The following is a 14,932-nucleotide window of genomic DNA, read 5'->3' on the forward strand; positions in this document are numbered from 1 at the left end:
AGCCTAAAAGCTCACTCTTTTGATTAGCCCTCTTTAGCAGAGGTTAATCAGTGATTATCTTGTCCCAGTGGTAGGGGATCGGATCTAATGAGGGGCACATGCCAAAATTTAATCAAGGGAAAAGAGGCAGGAGCATAACCCTCAAATTTTAAGGTAATTGCTTACTATTTCCTCTTTTTTTCCGCTCAGCTAACTCAGCCAGAGTCCTGCCTGACCCTGGCTTCTTTGGGTTGGGCAGTGGCCAGACTGAGAGAGCATGCACAGAGGAAAACAGGATATAATTGTTGGAGAGAGGAAGTCTTAGGTGATCGATTTTCACATCTGCATAGTGAAAGTGTGGGCATCGCTGCTCTGGCATCTCATTATGTGAGTCTGAGGTATTCAGAAAGCGTCAGGTAGCTTTCTACAGCAGCCAGATCAGGAGCACGATTTGTAGTTACTTGTTAACACATTTTAAGAGATGGAGATAAAAAGAAAAAGGTGTGTTTAATAGTGTCAGAGTGAATGCACTAACTTGTTAAACATTTCAGTTCTTCATTTATTTGAAATTAACAAAAAATGAAAGATAAATAAATAAATCACCATTAAAAAAATTAGCATGATGTGTAATTGTGTGTGTATAAATATGTATGGGCTGCAGAATGTATCGTAAATTTATCATCGCAGTAACGGCCTGTGCAATAGGCATATCGCAAAAAAAACTGGTAAACTGCAATAAGTGTTTGCCTCAAATGTTGCATTCTTGCATTTTGTCAGCATCTGTCTGATAAACAAAATAGACCAGAGATACCACATCAAATAATAACCACTTGGTCAGTGGAGAAAAGGTTGGACAACTGCAATGAGAGGATTTACAGTTGGAATTAAGTTTTAACTTTTATTTTAACTTAACTTAATTTCAGATGTTTTTATCTTTATAAAAATAATTGATAGTAAGAGGCATTTTTCAGTATTTAGAGCATCAGAAAATGTTTTCTGAGGATAAAATTTTGAAGTCATTAAGAAACTGTATTGCTTGTAGTTTTCTTGTTTCACTGCTAAAACAACAAATGTCTCATTGCACTTTAAAAGAAAACTTTCATGTTGTAATGGAAACAATGTATTAGTTGTTTTCCTGTTCTGAACCCAGAGCAGAAAGACATCAACACTACATACTAATGTATTAGTTCATTTATTGCTAGTCATATCGTCTTCACAATATTAAGCCTGGTTATTGCACATGGCAGGTTTTCCTCATATCGAGCAGCCRTAATATGTTTGTAAATACAGTATCTTCACTCATTTAGATGCCAGCTTGGTAAAAAAAGGACAGCTCTCAAAAACTGTTTTTACATTGTCCAGTCTCAGCACAACTTGCTTTGCCCTAATTTAACCTGACTAATATACACCACCGTCTGAAACTTGGCACCAACGAGTAAATAAAAGAAAGTCACAAAACACTTACCAGTGTCCATCGTTTCCAAAACTGATGTAACCAAGTAGAGGCCATAGTTTTCCTCTGTCAGTGAGCGCCTGTAAATAAAGTTCATTTATTACAGCTACCTCTGAATTCTGTCATCAGACAACAAGCAAGGAAACATCTGTACCTCTTCATAGTACCACTGCATTGCCATTTTAATGGATGCATTATGTATTTTTTTAATAAGTAAATTACCAACTCGAATGTTGCGGTTGCAAGGTTTTGGAAGGGCCCAATTGATGACAGAGATGCTCTCATGACTAATGTCACACTCTGACCAATCAATGGGCTGCAGTTCTTTGACATCGAATCTTCAGCGTGACTCGGCACACTTGGTACCTCGACCAAGTGGGTGGAACCATCCATAGAAAAACTAAGAACCCACGCCAACATAAGGCTGAGTTCAGCCCATGTAAAAGGACCATAACCACTGGCACCGCAACATGGAAACACTTGTTAATTCCTGCTCATGTGAGACAACATTCAGAAACTGTCCAAAGTAAACCATTACTTAAAAAAATGCATTTGTTTTAAGTCAAAGCCTTGCTGTTTTAAATTAAACTAAAAGGCAAAGGCATGGAAACTAAATACTGGAAACAGGAAAAGTGTTGTTCCATTCCCTACTTTGTTTACATTGTTTTTTAGCCAAAGGCAGCATGTCTGAGTTGTATTTGACAATTGCCAAAGGTGCTGCTCTGTATTCATCCTCCTACCTTTATTTCCATGAGTTCAACATTGGCCAAAGTGTAGTTAGATACTGGTTAATGTGTGAGCTGCAGGTGGTGTAACCTGTGGGACCATGGCACATCTACACCTGGCTGTTTTTAATATCACTCTGGCTCATTTGCTTACCACAATGTCTGCTTTTGCATGTTTTATCAGGATGTGCTTACTTTGTTACAACTATAAGACAGGTATTTGCTAAAATGTCAGTTTGTAGATGTTGTATTTTTTTTTTATATGGAACTGCTTGACTGATAAGTTTTTTTTAAATATTTGGGTTGTTAATTTTAGAAGACAATTAGATTTTGTTAATATTACAATTTACAGACAAATGGATAAACTGCTTTCAGCTGTGGGGAAAAATAGATAATTTGATAATTTGGTTCTGTTAACAGGGCAGGGTGCACTCCTTGGATAATGTTAGAGGGAAAACTGTGTCCTGAGCCAAGCTGTGAAACCACCTACTGACCTGACGTGACCCCATAGAATCACAGTTAATTAGAGTGGACTAACAAAACACTGTGTGATGAGTCTGTTTTCATTGTGTTCTGATTGTTTTTAGACCTGATTGGACCTGCTGTGATCACTGTAAGTTACAACGTGCTCTGTCCGTCACAAAACAGTCTGAGCAGCATTATGGCAGATTATAGTCACCTTAAAAACAATGCTGAAGCTGTGCTCACAGTTGTGTAGAGAACAGGTGATGGCTGCAGCTCGTTTTGTTGTGGTGGAGTTTTGTGATCTGACAACTCTCTGCCTAACATGGCTGCATCTATCTGCATACAGAGCAGGTCACTGACATCTGCTCACAGAGATTTTAGGATGGATATTTAACTGCAGGTGTGAATGCTCTCAATCAGAATTGTCCACATGCAGTTAAATCACGCACAACAGATGTTGGTGCTAAGTCTGAATAAGCCCATGCAATAAGATTGTGCTAGTAGGGTTTACTGAATCTCTTCCACTTCATCTCTGCTTGGCCCAGCAGTAGCAGAAAACTCATGGTGTGTAATAGTTCTGCTAGTTTATGGCCAAAAAGTATAATCACATGTTTATGGTTGATAACAAAATCCATTATTTAGGATGATTGCTTGTGAAATTTAGGAGTACATCACATTTATTGCATTTAAAGAACAGTAAATTGCCTTGAATGTAAAATTTTCTTTTATCTTTCGACTGGGCTTTCCATTAAAACATGAAACTGACCAAAAAGTCATCTAATTATTAGGGATACACGGCATTGGCCGATATTGGTCATTTTAAAGAATATTAGTATCGGTCCAATATTTAAAACTGGGCCGATATTTATTGTCCGATATTGATTTCCCACATTGTTTATCTTTGTGTTTCTGTTTTGGGAGGAGGGGATGGTTGGTTGAGCAGCTCTGTTTGATCATGATAGTGATATTGACGCTGCACAGCCAGGAATAACTGAAGTAGAGCCATGTCAGATGTCTGGTTGTTTATTTGCGGTATCAAAAAAGACCCAAGTGTGTTTGTGCATATATGTATAATATAATTTGTGTGTTTGTGTAATATCGGTAAATATCAGTTATCGGCCATAACAGCAGTAATTATATTGGATATCCATACCGGCTGGAATTTTCATATCGGTGCATCCCTACCAATTATAGGCTACTTTATGGAATGATAAACACAAACAAATGCTTTCAAAACAGATTGTAAAAATAATCTCAAGAATGTTTCTGTGATCTTGATTACATTTGGTTTTGGGATCGTTAAGAGTGAAAATCAACAGAAATTTAGTCTTGATTATTTGCACAACCCTATTGTCTGAAACATGTTTATGGAGAGTTCAGAGTTAATGTGATTAAATAGCTGTTTTTAAGGGTGCTTTTAGAAGACAACGGAAAACTTGGATCGGGGGTATTTTTAAGTTCTTGTCATTTGACAGATCAGACAAAACTATGGCTACTAAACCCCAGAAATGTTTGTCTCTGTCCTATTTTTATGTTCATTTGTATTGTAGGATGTTGGCTTATTTTTGCACAAATACTGGAGAAAATATGATGAGCTACAAAACCGATGTGAGACACAGCATGTTTTGTGGTGATCATTGCCAGACATTAGTCAGTCTTCCACTCGGCTTTTGCTGTCAGTGTTGATGCTTGTTCCACCTGACAGTACTGTTCAGCAGGGAACCGGCGTTGCCTAGTTAACTTTAATTGCCTGTTTCCTACGGAAGTTACCAAAACTGCTGCAGCGTTTACACATAATGAAAAAAGATCCGTGTGAAAGAAAAGCTAGCTTGGTATTCATGAATATTGAGTTGGAAGCAATTTATTTTCTGAGAAATTATTCCCTTGCTTTTTCTTTTTTTTTCTGTGTCCACCGCTCATGACTCCCCTCCCTCGTCTCTCTTCTCCTCAGCTACAGCACGCTAATGAGGCTTCTTGATAATGATCCCTGCATGCTTTTCCTCATTAGGCACACTCAATAGGGACGTCCCTGCCTCAAACCCTTGCCCACTCTGTCTTTTATTCCCCTGTTATTTTTGTGATTCGCTTCTCCCTCCTCATCTTGTTCTGGCTGCGCCTTCCATCTCTCAGCTTTTGCCCGCTTTTTCTCCTTTTCCACAACAAAGAGGCTGCTCCGCACCCCAGTACAATATCGATTAACAATGCTGCCCTTTTGCTAGCATCCATCAGACAATTTCAGGTCCAACTCGACATAATGAGCTGACTGAATAATGACCAGCTTCTAAATAAACTTTTAAATGTGGTAAGCCACTATATACTGTATGCCAAGGTCTAGTTTCTCCATTTTATGTAATGAATGTATGGATCAGGTTATTGAAGTTCAATCTTACAAGCTGAATAGCAATCAGTTTTTTTTCCCCTCCCTTTTGGAGAGGCAGTTGATGGATGTGCTAAGTGTTATTTAACCTCGTTTTAAAGCACTCRCTTCCCTCTTGCCTGAGTGGCTATTTAACTCCCGTCTATCTACTCTCTTCACTCTGGCTGCCTCTCACAGACGTTCATGGCCTCTTGGGAGATGTTTGTGTTCCCAACTGTTTTGTGCTTAGCTGTATTCTTGCTGGAGGAGGGCATGCTCGCTTGGTTTTTCAGGGTGTTGAAAGATTTTGAGGTTTTCAAGTGTAGACCTATTGATTTTTTTTTTCTTTTTCTTTACTGCTTTAGCTATGATTGAAGCACAGCGGTTTGGGACTGAGCAAAACTCTTTGATATCATTTTTGGTGGTCAGAGGTGATGTGTTGTTGAATCAAAACGCATCTCTCTGAAGGTCACGTAATATTAGTAGGAGAGAAAAACTTGTGTGTGGGATTGTAAAAAGAACCCAGGCCTCTTTAAAAAAATCTGGATAAAGTCACTGTTGCTCATTCATTCACCTCTGCACAAATCTGATTTAGTCAACTTTAATTTGTTCTAACGCTGCCAGGTTAACACAGTAATCAGTGGCAAGTTTTATATTTAGAACTTTAAATAATTAAATATCAACATATTGCAGCTGTTTACTGAACTTCAAACTAGTTTTTGTTTCTGTTTTTTGAAGGTTTTTATTATTGCAATGCATGTTGACTCATTTGAAAGACATCAATTATAGTTTTGTCGTTCACTTACTGGTATGTATTTACTATTGTGAGGTTTTATATAGCATAAATGAATCATCAGAGTGTATTACTGTGGTATAAATATCACGTGTTGCCTAGAAACTTGTAACCTGCTTTGTATTGTTATTTTTAACCACCGCTGTTTAGAAAACACTCATAATCTGCTTGTAATAAATCATTTATATTGTTTTAACTTGTGAAAATGCTATACTTGGGTACTTTATGATTTTTGTTGTATAACTTGTTGACATTAGTGTGCATAAGAGTAAGTAAGTTTTTATCGTATTCTGCCGTCCTCTGCTCTGAGGCAGATAATTGTTAAGTGTACAAACAGATTTTTCTATTTTTAATCAGCCAGTGAGTGAGCTGCAGGAGCATGCTGGCGTTGACTGTTAATCTACTATTGACAATAAACAGTTTGGTTTTGAGCTAAACGTTGCCAAAGCCAGCTGTAGAGCATGGTCATTCATGGAGTCATTTCCCAGCTGACCTACTTGTCCTCTGTCTTGTCTCCTGTCTTTGTGCGTTTGTTTACAGCAGCAGCAGCTTCAGGCACAGCACCTCTCTCACGCTGCCCACGGCCCCCCGGTCCAGCTACCTCCTCACCCTTCAGGCCTGCAGCCGCCTGGCATCCCCCCTGTGACAGGTGCTGGCTCCGGTTTGCTGGCTCTGGGTGCTCTTGGGAGCCAGGCCCACCTGCCTGTAAAGGATGAGAAGAACCACCATGACTTGGAGCATCGAGGTGAGGAGCACAGCCGGCCAAATATATTTTCTCCCACAAAAACATGAACCAGAGTTATTTATAGAACTAGTAGGTAGTTTTTAACTTGACAATGCTGGTGTTTATATTAATCTAAAATATTGGGATTTGTGGTAGTCGAGTCATTTTTTAAATTATTTTTAAGATTTCTTGTTTATGCATGTTGTTTATCTTTCATAACTTCTTGCTATATACTGAAATGACTTACTAATTAAGCCTGAAGCTATTTTAGACCATTTTCCCTTTTTTTTAAGTCAAAACAAATACCTAACCTGTATAAAACTAGGTTGTTTCCAAATATGAGCTTTAGAGAACCTAATCAAACCAGGTTTTAAATGTGAGAGTTCTTTGAGGTACATGAGTGATTTTTTGTTTGTTTATGTGCTTTGATTGCAGAGTTATTGTTATCTCCATACTAATTTGTGTTTTGCTTTTCCCCCTCCTGGCCCCTCATCTTTTCACTCACCTCTGGCTATTCCTWTGAAAGAGCGAGAGTCCAGCACGGTACGTTGACTTCTGTGCTTTTCTTGACTTTTCCTGTTCTTGGATCACTGTGCTTGGTGATTAAGTGTACTTTACATAGACCTAAACCCACGGTCTAATAGAAATTCATGCTCTCTCTGTAAGAACACACACCTTCTTGTAGTCAGGGGTTATAATCTGACTGAGCAAATAAACAATTGCTGTCTTATCTGGTTGGAAAATGACTCCCATTACTGGACAAGGATTAGTATTCTGCTATTTTTTTATTTCAACACAATTAAAAGTGACTTAGACTATTGGTTTTCTTACCACTTTAGAGACTTTACAGATTTTTGTGTCTCAACGTGCATAAAATTCTATACAGCTTTAACACTTTTCTTTTGTGTATCCTAAAATTTCCAGCTTTGCCTCAGTGATGAACCTGTTCCCATCACTTGTCTCCCTCCTCCTCTGTCTTGTGCTGTCCCTATCTCTCTGTTCCTTCTCATGTTAAAGTCCTTGTTTATTGGACTGGCTTAAAGCTCTCAGTTAGCTGGAGCGTAACGCTCTGTTGGATCCGCTCAAACAGATTAGGTTCCCATTGACTGGCCWTCCTGAATGGGCCCACTCATGTCAGGAGGGAACCCAAACTCTTCCCTCTTCTCATTTGGTGACAAGCGGCTGCCAATAGCACCGTACCTGATCTCCCAGCCTCCCTCTGCTCTCTCGCTTGTTTAGCACACAAACACACACACACACACTCAGTCTTCCTGTTCTGTTGTCTCGGGTCATCTGATACCGCAGTTGAAGGGAAGTGCAGGGTTACTGAGACTAAGCAATCCTTGAAAGGTTTCAGGCTCAGATACACAGACAAGCTGTAATGCTGTAAGAGATTTTTGTCTGACAGACAGCATCACACTAAGCCAGGCTTTCTTTTTGGCAGTTGAAMAAATTCCCATATTTTGCCCTGAGAAGTAGACAGGAAAAGTGACTCTTTGTAAAGGAGGTGGTCTGAGAGTGTACCATTAGTAGCTCAATCACAGTTAAAAAGTCCAGCTCTTGACCATTTGGCTCAGGGGTCTCACAAATCAGACATCTTCCTTCTTTCACCACATCTCTCGGTTTCTGATGATTGCAGGCATCTCTTTATGAGCTGACATCAAGGTTTGCTTGTTTTCATCCCCACCCATCCATTTTTTTTGCCTTTCAATCTGATTGGCTGTGCCACCACACCACACCAACTCCCAGACTACAAAAACCCTGTTTGCAGCTTCTGAGAAGGTGCCAGACTTTCTGGGCATTCCCACTAGTGGGGAAAACTCATTGGCACGTTGTTTTGCTCTTATTGCCTGCCAAGTTCCTTTCCTGTTTTAGTCTCTTGTCTCTTTTTCCTTTTTTTCTCCTCTAATTTTCTCACTCTGGCCCTTTCATGACTCTTCTCTGCAGGCAACACCCTCTTTGTCTCACCACATTGCTCTCTTGTCCTGGATTTCTCAATGGCCTCTTTATTTTTTCTTCTGGAGGATTTTCATGAATTTGTTGTTGGTCTTTTTTGTAGTTTGACCTGTTACAACACAGACCTATAAGCAGAGTTTTGTGCTAGCAGAGTAAGAGTGTCGTCAGTTTTTGTTTTTAAATGCTTGGTTTCAGTCTGGAATGCAGCCTGTATGATTGAAACAGCTGATGTAGCTTTAATCTGGGCTTTTACCAGGATGAAGTAAGATTTTATAGGATGTAGTGTCAGTTTGTGTGTTCTTGTTTTCTCTCCACCTTCACTCTGTCTACAAGTCACCTTGCCAGTTAGTTCTTTTTTTTTGGTCTCTCTGTTTTGTGGTTTTTCCTCAGCTGCCTTGTTTGTTTCCTCTTTGCTCTGCTGCGTTGGCAAGAGTGACAGGGCTAAGCTTTCCAAGAATCCTCTTCTGTTCCCTCTATCCCAAATCAGCCCAGGAGCATTGTGCATTTTGCTTTACTGTCAATATTATTACTAATCTGACAAAGTATAAGTACCCATGAGGCATGTCTGGATGTAAACGCACCTTTTTTTCCCTTTTAGCTTATCTGTTTTGTTGACAGTTTTTCACATGCTGCTTTTAAGCCTCAAARCATTATCTGACTGAAAGCATTAAAAGTGGTTAAAGCAGACACAGTACATGAATCTGCACATGTTGGAATCGATTATATACTATTAAAATGTGAGGATGCTAAGCTACCTCAGTAAGCATGTTTTGATGTGGTCTGTGCACTGTTTGTGGCAGAATAACTCGGTGTCGCCATCAGACAGCCTGCGAGTAGCGAGCGAGAAGCACCGCAGTTCTTCAGATTACGGCCTTGACTCCAAGAAACGCAAAGTGGACGACAAAGACAGCAACAGAGGATATGTGAGTGTTTGTGTTTGTGAAGAGTTTGCTGTTCTTTCCGAGCTTGATATTAGTTTGGGAGTTACTTTAAGTTTGACTTCATCCAGGTGCTTGTCAAAGTAGAAAAACATCCAAAACATGTGCAGATTAGTTGTTAGATTATTTACTTCAGTGTACAACCTCAGTTGAATGGTTGTAAATAATTTCTGGGGACTCAAAAGACCTGCTAGTAATATTTGTAAAACAGGTCATCCATCTTTGATTTCTATGAATATAAAGTACCGGTAAACAAATTGGTCCATGAATCTGACAGTTTTGACATTAATAGTTGTGAAAATATCACACACAGATTCCAGTATCATGTTTCTATATTCACCTGTCTACACTAAACCTGGTATTTCTGTGTTTCAGGACAGTGATGGAGAAAAAAGCGATGACTTAGTGGTGGATGTTTCCAATGAGGTAAGATGGGGGTTTAAGCCGCTCAGCCACATTCTACACCATAAAGGATTTGCAGAGACCAAACACAGCTCCCTTTTGTCTGTAGAAGCCTCAACACCTTTCACCGTGTTGCCAAAAAGTCTGTCATAATATTGATTGTGTGCTTTGAGTGTGTGTTTACTCGCTGAATTTCCTTTTGCCATTCATGCAGAATCTAAGACAAAGAACACAAAGAGAAAAGGGTGTGACAGGTGAATGAGAAGTGCATGCATGTGTGTGAGGGAGAGTATGAGCATACATAGTGTATTTATCTGTGTTTGCACACGAGGGCCCAGCTTGTTTGACCTACATGTAAATGCCAGTGGCTTTCCTCCGGTGTGTTTGCTCAGTCTTGCTCTCTGTCTGTCTCGTTTAACTCTGTAGGATCCGGCCACCCCTCGAGTCAGCCCTGCTCACTCTCCTCCAGAAAACGGCCTGGATAAGTCACGAGTGCTGAAGAAGGACGCTGCCCCCAACAGCCCTGCTTCCGTCGCCTCTTCAGGCAGCACACCGTCCTCCAAGGCAAAGGACCACGCCCATGTGAGTGCAGCCGAAGGGTGAACAGTTTACAGAGGTTACAGTGGAGGGATGAAGCCTACACTGAGAGACTAAAGAGCTTTTGTCAAGTGAAGTGGGTGTGTGAAYGATTTATTCGTTGGCTTAGGAGCTGACTGCTGTGTAGGATTTCATGGGGCAGAAGGTAGATGTATTCTCAGGAAATCAAACCTTATGGCTCAGTCCTATCCATCTCCTTTATGGCTTACCCAGTAAATGGTTGTTTCTCCATCGCCCCCGAGGCTGTAAATAACCTAGAGACCCAACAGCGGGTAAACCGCTGTCCATTTTATTTTTAATCTCTACCATATCTTACCAATAGAGCAGAGAAGGCCCAGGTGTAATGAGCATGTGTCTCTACTGGTAGCCACAAACATGGCTTCTTTTCAAAGGTTTATGTCCCGACGACTCTCAATCTCTCACACTCTTTATTACATTATGACTGTGATAAAGTGTTTGTGTTGGATTGAATTTACTTAGGCAGGCCACTCGGATTGTCACTGTGGATTTTTGTGCCAGTGAGTATTTTGACTCATAAGCGGATTTTAAAAAGTTGGCACAGAAATAGTTTAATTTGTTTCCAGCTGCACATTTGAGCAAGAGTAAGGGAACTTGGAAGTTTCAGTAAAAGTGTTCCCTGAGGCTAAAAAAACTTATCTTTATTATAGAATGACAAGTCATCAACACCGAGTCTCAAGTCCAACACACCTACTCCAAGAAATGAAGCGCCAACACCAGGAACCAGTACTACTCCAGGACTCCGCCCTTTACCTATGGGCAAACCACCTGGGATGGAGGCATTAGGTAATAATTGACAATTCTGGGTTTTATAATTCATTTTTCACTGAGTCATTTTACACAGTTATAACCGAGCAAGCAAACAGTTTACAAGATTGACTGTATGATATGAAAAGTTGTTGATCTTGAAAAATAACTAATAAAACTGTTAACAAAAGCACATTGTGCACCTTAAAGCTCTTCTCACAGTATATCATTTTAAAAGATTTTCTTCTCTTGTTTTCAGCTGCTCCAGCCCTGCGGACACCTCTGTCCATCGCTAGCTCTTATGCCACCCCATTTGCCATGATGGGTCATCATGAAATAAACGGGTCCCTGACCAGTCCTGGCATGTACCCAGGACTCATTTCACCACAGATGAGTGCTGCCGCTGCTGCTGCCTATGGACGCTCACCAATTGTAATTAACCATAGCTTTTTATTGAAATGATTTTAAGCCCAGGTGAATTTGAGAAATGTAATGATGTTACTTCTTCTCCCACCTAAAGTAATTCATTCTATAAGCAGCAATTTAACACAAATCCTCACCAGCCCTGAGTAAAAACTGACTTAAACATTCATTATGTCGTTTTAAACTTACTATGATTATTCCTGATTTGCTGACAGAGGTTTGTAAGACTAAACAGCTCAGCAGCATTTTAAAAATGTTACTTAGCATTAAGGGGGTCTGAAAATCCCCAGCCTTTAAATAATGTTTTATCTATGGATCAAGCTTGTCTGCACACAGTGAAGCCAAATCTGCACCTTTTTTTAAATATTGTGTAAACAGTGGTATTAAAATTTCTTTATATTTTTAGCACTTAACGTCACGAATTGCCTGCAACTTGAAAATGTTTTTGTATTTTTGTTTTTTCCTCGTGCAGGCAGGGTTCGACCCTCACCCTCACATGAGAGCGCCAGGCCTTCCAGCAAGTCTCACTTCCATTTCAGGAGGAAAACCGTATGTATTTACTATTTATTTTTGTGTTCAGGAATTGTTTTCATTCGACTCAATTTTAAACACTAATTTGTCTTATTCCTTTTTTTGTTCTTTCTGCAGTGCTTATTCTTTTCACGTAAGTGCAGATGGTCAGATGCAGCCCGTGCCCTTCCCTCCAGATGCACTGATAGGCCCGGGCATCCCACGTCACGCTCGCCAGATCAACACACTGAGCCACGGGGAGGTGGTGTGTGCAGTCACAATCAGCAACCCCACACGTCACGTTTACACCGGTGGCAAAGGTTGTGTCAAGATCTGGGACATCAGCCAACCAGGCAGCAAGAGCCCAGTCTCCCAACTTGACTGCTTGGTCAGTAATTGTTGCTGTTTTGTAGTCAGAGGAAGAGAAAATGACGTGTTTGTTCAAAGTGACATTCAGATTATTTTATAACTGTAAATGTTTAATGATCTCGACCATGGCAGAGACAGTGAACTGTTTCGTTAGATCTCTGAATAGTCTCCTTTTATTATGAATTTTCTCGATGCAGCTGGCCACAGATCCCAACAGATAAAAGATGTGAATTATTCTGTAAAATGTCTCACTGCTGGGCTGAAATTGTCCTTGGTGGAGGGGGGAAAAAAAGAAGCCTGCTGAGTAATGATGTTCTGATTGGCCAACCCTGTCTGCCATTACCCAGCTCATTACTTCCTCCAAACTGCCTCCCGTTTCTCATTTTGATGCTGTGGCTTCATGCCGTTCAACTCATATGGCCTCCCACACCCTTTAGGTGTGTCTAGGGTGCTATTTGGTTTTATAAAGCCATTAGGGTGTTGTTTTAATTTGACCAATAGTTTCTGTAATRCTGTTGATTTGTCTTGCTGCTCTCAGAGAGCCTGAGTGTTCCTGCCTGCAGCCTTACTCTCTCTTTCTGTAGGGCTTGTTAAAGCTGACATTCATATCTTCACTAACATTGAAGTCAGCAGCTTGGAAAAAAAGAAACTCGTCTTAAAATAAATGCTCTTAAGAGGCACTGTGTTTTTTGTTTATACTGCTCAACATGATTTAAATAGGCTTTATTGTTCTAATTATTTTTATTTTGAAAACGAAAAAAGCATTCAGTCACTAAAACTGACAACGCTCTGCCTTTGTTTCTGCTCCAGAACAGAGACAACTACATCCGCTCCTGCAAGCTGCTGCCTGATGGCCGCACCCTAATAGTGGGCGGTGAAGCCAGCACGTTGACCATCTGGGACCTGGCCTCGCAGACGCCCCGCATAAAGGCCGAGCTCACTTCCTCTGCTCCAGCCTGTTACGCACTGGCCATTAGCCCCGATGCCAAGGTCTGTTTCTCCTGCTGCTCTGATGGAAACATTGCTGTGTGGGACCTCCATAACCAGACCCTTGTCAGGTGAGTACTTTGCTTGAGGGGATATATTTTTGTCGAGCTTCATGTAGAACAAAACAAATGTGTCACTCCTTCAGTTTTCAAGACCCTGGGAACTGAATTACACGTTGTAGTGGTTCAGATTTTATCCAATGTGTCATCAGTTATCTATAATATTTTTAAACGTAAACAGAACTGCCTTAACAGGGAATGTGATAACCTTTAACTAATACAGATTTGATCCATTTATAGTAAGTTATGTTACATGGTCACTACTGACTTCATTATCAAAGAAAATGAGAACTATGAGTGTTTTTGTGACTGAGAAATATTTCTTATTGTGAAGCATTAAGTTTAATCTGCATAAGACCACAAGGAGCTTTATTTAAAGTGCATATCTTATCCATTTAATTGTATAATTATAACACAGCATTATATAGAAATCACTTAAAACCCTGGCAGTTCTTTGTGCTTAAAGTAATCCGACACAGATCACACAAAAAGAAAAACCTGAAGGCATTAAAATAATTTGTTAAAAAAATTACTCATTTTAATTTGCTTTTAAACAAAATTTGATTATTTTTACCCAAAACGTCTGATTTCACTTAAAGGAAATTACAAAAACTCTTAACTGAGCAGCTTATTGCTCATGTGTATGTATATTGAAAGGGTAGTAGGCTGACGTGACACACCAAACTGTCTCACAATATAGGTTATTTCTATTTGACTGTTTTTAAAGAGTAAAAGAAATACTTTTACGTTTGTTCTTGTTTTTCGACGTATATATGTTGTGTGTGTTCCAGGCAGTTTCAGGGTCACACAGATGGCGCCAGCTGCATCGATATCTCCCATGATGGGACCAAACTGTGGACAGGGGGGCTTGACAACACTGTCCGTTCCTGGGATTTGAGGGAAGGCCGACAGCTCCAGCAACACGATTTTACCTCACAGGTAGACAGAAGTTTTTAATAAAAAAAAAATACAGCTTCTTAACAAGTTTAGTATCAACCTACACTGTGACATTTGGCTCCTTGTGTTTTTAAATCGTGAAGCAGACGTCCCTTAACTTCACTATTGTGTCCTTGTTCCAGATCTTCTCATTGGGTTACTGTCCCACTGGAGAATGGCTTGCTGTTGGGATGGAGAGCAGCAACGTGGAGGTGCTCCATCACACCAAGCCTGACAAATACCAGCTGCATCTTCACGAAAGCTGTGTCCTCTCACTTAAATTTGCCTATTGTGGTGAGTAACACTTCATGATATCACTTAATGTGTATGAAAAAAGTCCTGTATGAAATGATAAACTGATTAACAGTTCGAAAGATTTAAGCTTCACACGTGAGCAAATTATACAGTAAATACAGTAAGCTCTTAACACAACCAAAACACTCGAAAGAAATAACTAACACACACACACACACACACACACACACACACACACAC

General features: G+C 40.0%; 1 protein-coding gene across 4 annotated transcripts in view; it reads left to right on the forward strand.

The window, feature by feature from the left end:
- tle3b (TLE family member 3, transcriptional corepressor b) overlaps positions 1–14,932 on the forward strand; it is a 31,459-nt gene that overhangs the window by 12,773 nt on the left and 3,754 nt on the right. For 2 of the 4 annotated variants that reach the window (XM_014001545.1, XM_014001546.1), the window contains exons 8-19: positions 6,312–6,516; positions 6,980–7,038; positions 9,252–9,374; positions 9,765–9,815; positions 10,218–10,373; positions 11,057–11,192; positions 11,413–11,585; positions 12,049–12,125; positions 12,225–12,474; positions 13,266–13,513; positions 14,293–14,440; positions 14,581–14,731. In XM_014001545.1, the coding sequence (XP_013856999.1) occupies positions 6,312–6,516; positions 6,980–7,038; positions 9,252–9,374; positions 9,765–9,815; positions 10,218–10,373; positions 11,057–11,192; positions 11,413–11,585; positions 12,049–12,125; positions 12,225–12,474; positions 13,266–13,513; positions 14,293–14,440; positions 14,581–14,731 (1,777 nt within the window). The remainder of the gene's footprint in view (positions 1–6,311; positions 6,517–6,979; positions 7,039–9,251; positions 9,375–9,764; positions 9,816–10,217; positions 10,374–11,056; positions 11,193–11,412; positions 11,586–12,048; positions 12,126–12,224; positions 12,475–13,265; positions 13,514–14,292; positions 14,441–14,580; positions 14,732–14,932) is intronic. The other 2 variants (XM_014001547.1, XM_014001548.1) reach the window with 1 other exon arrangement.

This window comes from Austrofundulus limnaeus, unplaced genomic scaffold (genome assembly GCF_001266775.1).
Source record: "Austrofundulus limnaeus strain Quisiro unplaced genomic scaffold, Austrofundulus_limnaeus-1.0 Scaffold9, whole genome shotgun sequence".
In the NCBI taxonomy this organism is placed as follows: domain Eukaryota; kingdom Metazoa; phylum Chordata; class Actinopteri; order Cyprinodontiformes; family Rivulidae; genus Austrofundulus; species Austrofundulus limnaeus.